This window comes from Acinonyx jubatus, chromosome E4, assembly GCF_027475565.1.
Source record: "Acinonyx jubatus isolate Ajub_Pintada_27869175 chromosome E4, VMU_Ajub_asm_v1.0, whole genome shotgun sequence".
Lineage (NCBI taxonomy): Eukaryota > Metazoa > Chordata > Mammalia > Carnivora > Felidae > Acinonyx > Acinonyx jubatus.
Window position 1 is genome coordinate 4,946,019 of NC_069395.1, and position 3,340 is coordinate 4,949,358.

General features: G+C 59.0%; 1 protein-coding gene across 1 annotated transcript; it reads left to right on the top strand.

Annotated features, from left to right (window-relative positions):
* Positions 1–1,845: 1,845 nt before the first annotated feature.
* NHLH1 (nescient helix-loop-helix 1) lies at positions 1,846–2,491 on the top strand. The gene has a single exon (XM_027048442.2). The coding sequence runs from the start codon at positions 2,052–2,054 to the stop codon at positions 2,451–2,453; it is 402 nt and encodes a 133-aa protein (XP_026904243.1). The 5' UTR covers positions 1,846–2,051; the 3' UTR covers positions 2,454–2,491.
* The last annotated feature ends 849 nt before the right edge of the window (positions 2,492–3,340 follow it).

Below are 3,340 nucleotides of genomic sequence, written 5' to 3' on the forward strand. Positions count from 1 at the left end.
CTTCTTTGCAGAGTCACCAAAAGGGCCAGGGAGTGGCAATGGCTGAGGGTGTTGAGGACAGAGCTAGAGGAAGGGGCTGGTCCCGAGCAGGGCAATCGTGGCCAGAAGGGACACTTCCGGACTCTAGTGGATGGGGTGGTAGGATCATGTGTCTGTGGTGGTCATGTTGGGGGGTGGGGGGCCGGCAGGGACTGGGCTGGGACAGCTGTGCCGAGCTCCATATGTCCCCGTCCACTCTACAATGGGCAGTCTGCGTGCTTATCCCCTCCCCCCCCCCCAGAGGCAGCAGGACGACAGCGGGGCCCTGGGGGGGGGGGGGTTGATAGTGAGGCCAAGGCTCGCAGCTCTCCCATCACAACTGGGGAAGGTTTAGAGTCACGGCCAACCTCTCTTGGCGCTGTGACTGCAGACTCGCTTGGTTGTTTTTTTTTTTTTCTTTCACTTTATTATTAAGCATTTTTGGTAAAAAAACACGTAACATAAAACCTACCATTTTTAATTTACAGTTCAGTAGTATTAGGTGTATTCCCATGGTGGTGAAACAGATCTCCAAAACTTTTTCATCCTTCAAATCCGAAACTCTACCCCCTTTCAACAACACCTCCCCCTCCCCCCTCTTCCCCCTGCGCCTGGTAACTGCCATGCTACTTTCTGTGTCTATGAAGTTGACGACTTCGATTCCTCGGAGAAGTGGAATCACTCAGTATTTACCTTTTTGTGACAGGCTCATTTCGTTTAGTAGGACGAGTTTCAAGTTTCATCAGTGCGGCAGCTCGCGATAGGATTTCCTTCCTTTTTAAGGCTGAATAATATTCCATTGAACGTATACGCCCCGTACTCTTCATCCATTCATCGGTCGATGGACAGGTTTCCACGTCTCGTGACTAGAGCTGCAGTCAACGTCCCCATGCAGATATCTCTTCAAGATCCCGATTTCACTTCGTTTTTCGCTATCTACTCAGAAGTGGAACGACTAGGCCATACGGCAGTCCTATGTTTAATTTTGAGGGGAACCTCCGTTAGGCGTTTCACAGCGGCCGCACCAGCTTACGGCCCCACCCCTCACCCCCGACAGGGCACAAGGGTCTCGATTTCTCCACATCCTCATCCACCCTTCTTATTTTCTGTTTTGTTTTCGTTTGACAGCAGCCATCCTAGGGGACGCGGGGTGATGGCTCACCGCGGTTTTGATTTGCTTTTCTCTGGCGCTGAATGATGTGAGCGTCTTTCCGTGTTTGTTGGCCATTTGTAAACCATCTTTGGAGAAACGTCTGTTCAAGTCCTCTGCCCATTTTTTAATTGAGTGATCTGATGTTTTGTTCTTGCCAGAGTTCTTTATAATATTCTGGATACTCCCCCCTCATCAGAGATCCGATTTGCATGTATGTTCTCCGGTCTGTGGTCTGTTGCCTTTTCGCTCTTCTGATTGTGTCCTTTGACTTACGAAAGTTTGCAAGTTCGACGTGGTTCCATTTGTCCATCTTTGCTTTGGCTGCCTGTGCTTCTGGCATCATCTCCAAGAAATCACTGCCAAGTCCGATGTCATAAAGCTTTCCCCTGTGTTTTCTTCTAGGAGCTGTCTGGTTTTAGGTCTTTAATCCCCTTGCTCGGTTTTATGCTGCCCCCCACCCCCTCCTCATTTCTCCTCCTTTCCTGTTGCTCACCCCCAGGATTCTCTTCCATTCTTACCACCTCTCCTCCTACTCCTCTACAGCGTCCGCCTGCGCCTCTCACCCCACGTTTCCGCCTTTCTTCCCCCGACTCGTACAGGACCTCCCTGCTCCCAGTCCTTCCCCAACCTTCCTCTTGCCCTCCCCGTCTCGGAGCTGTCTCCTTCCTCCTCCCTCGGCCCCCATCAACTTCCCCTTCTCTCCTCCAGGCTCCGGACTGGAACCCTGACCATGGGACCTTGAAGTGGCTCTCACCTCCTCAGCTCAGTGGCAGACCCCACTCCCCCAGGCCCTTCCTGCCCCTCCCACAACCAGCTTGGAGGCTCCCGGAGGGAGGGGTGGGGAGGGGATCCTGATCTCACCGGGCAGGGGGCCTCCATCATGATGCTCAACTCAGACGCGGTGGACCTCGACCTGCCTCCCACCCACTCGGAGACCGAGTCGAGCTTCAGCGACTGTGGGGGCGGGGCGGGCCCCGACGGGGCGGGGCCTGGGGGTCCCGGAGGGGGCCAGGCCCGGGGCCTGGAGCCCGGAGAGCCCGGCCGGAAAGACCTCCAGCACCTGAGCCGGGAGGAGCGGCGGCGGCGGCGCCGGGCCACGGCCAAGTACCGCACGGCCCACGCCACGCGGGAGCGAATCCGCGTGGAAGCCTTCAACCTGGCCTTCGCCGAGCTGCGCAAGCTGCTGCCCACGCTGCCCCCCGACAAGAAGCTGTCCAAGATCGAGATCCTGCGTCTGGCCATCTGCTACATCTCCTACCTGAACCACGTGCTGGACGTCTGACGGGGCTGCCTCGGCCTGGCTGGGGTCCCCCCGCCTCTCCCCCCCCCCCCAGCTCCCCGCAGGGCCCCCGGGGGGGGGGAGGGGCAGGGTCCCCTCCGGCTGGGTGGCTGGGGTGGGCTGGCTGGCTGGCGTGGGCCACCTTCTCCTGCCGACCACCCCCCCCCCCCAGGGCGATTCTCATGCGCCTCCCACGGCTTGTGGTTGGGGCCCAGCCGGTCAGAAACGTTCGCCTGGGTGTTCGGTACACAGTCCTTGGCTGGCTTTCCTAGGCGGCCGCCCTTGGCCGCTCCCCCCTAGCTCTCCCCTGGGCCGCTGCCTCTTCCTCACACCGTCAGCTTGCCTGTGCCTCCCCTTGTTTCTGCCCCGCTTCCTCCGCTCTTCCAGGGCCACTCTTACGACCACATTTCTGGAGACCCCAGACCCCGTCTCTGTCTCCCGTCCCCTTTCCAGCCTCGCCTGCCCTGGGGTGGGGAGGGGGCACCCATACAGGAAGGGGGAAGGCTGGGCTCCGAGTGGGGTGGGCTTCTACCCCAGAGATCTCAGCCCGGGGGACGCTGGGCCTCCGGAGATACTCCTGCCAGGGGAATCTTGGCGGCCGAGAATGATGGGAAAACTCTCTTGCCCCTGAGGCTTAGCACATGCAGACCTCGGATCTGACTTGGTAGTGAGTGCCTTGCCCTCTCTGAGCTATTTGGCCCCCTCCCTGCCCCCTCCCGCCCACCGTCCCAATTTTCTCCCTCCCTGTGTGCAGCTGGAGAAAGGGAGACCCGGATCCTGGAGGAGGGGCTGAACCCCCAGAATCAGCAGAGGGCCCGGGGCGGGGAGGGGGGGGGTGGTGAGCCAGATCCACATCTGCTTCCTCCACCCCAGCACGCTGGGAAAATGTG

What these genes read in the sequence shown, in the direction of transcription:
- NHLH1 (XM_027048442.2), top strand. Translation starts at nt 2,052, where the DNA reads ATGATGCTCAACTCAGACGCGGTGGACCTCGACCTGCCTCCCACCCAC.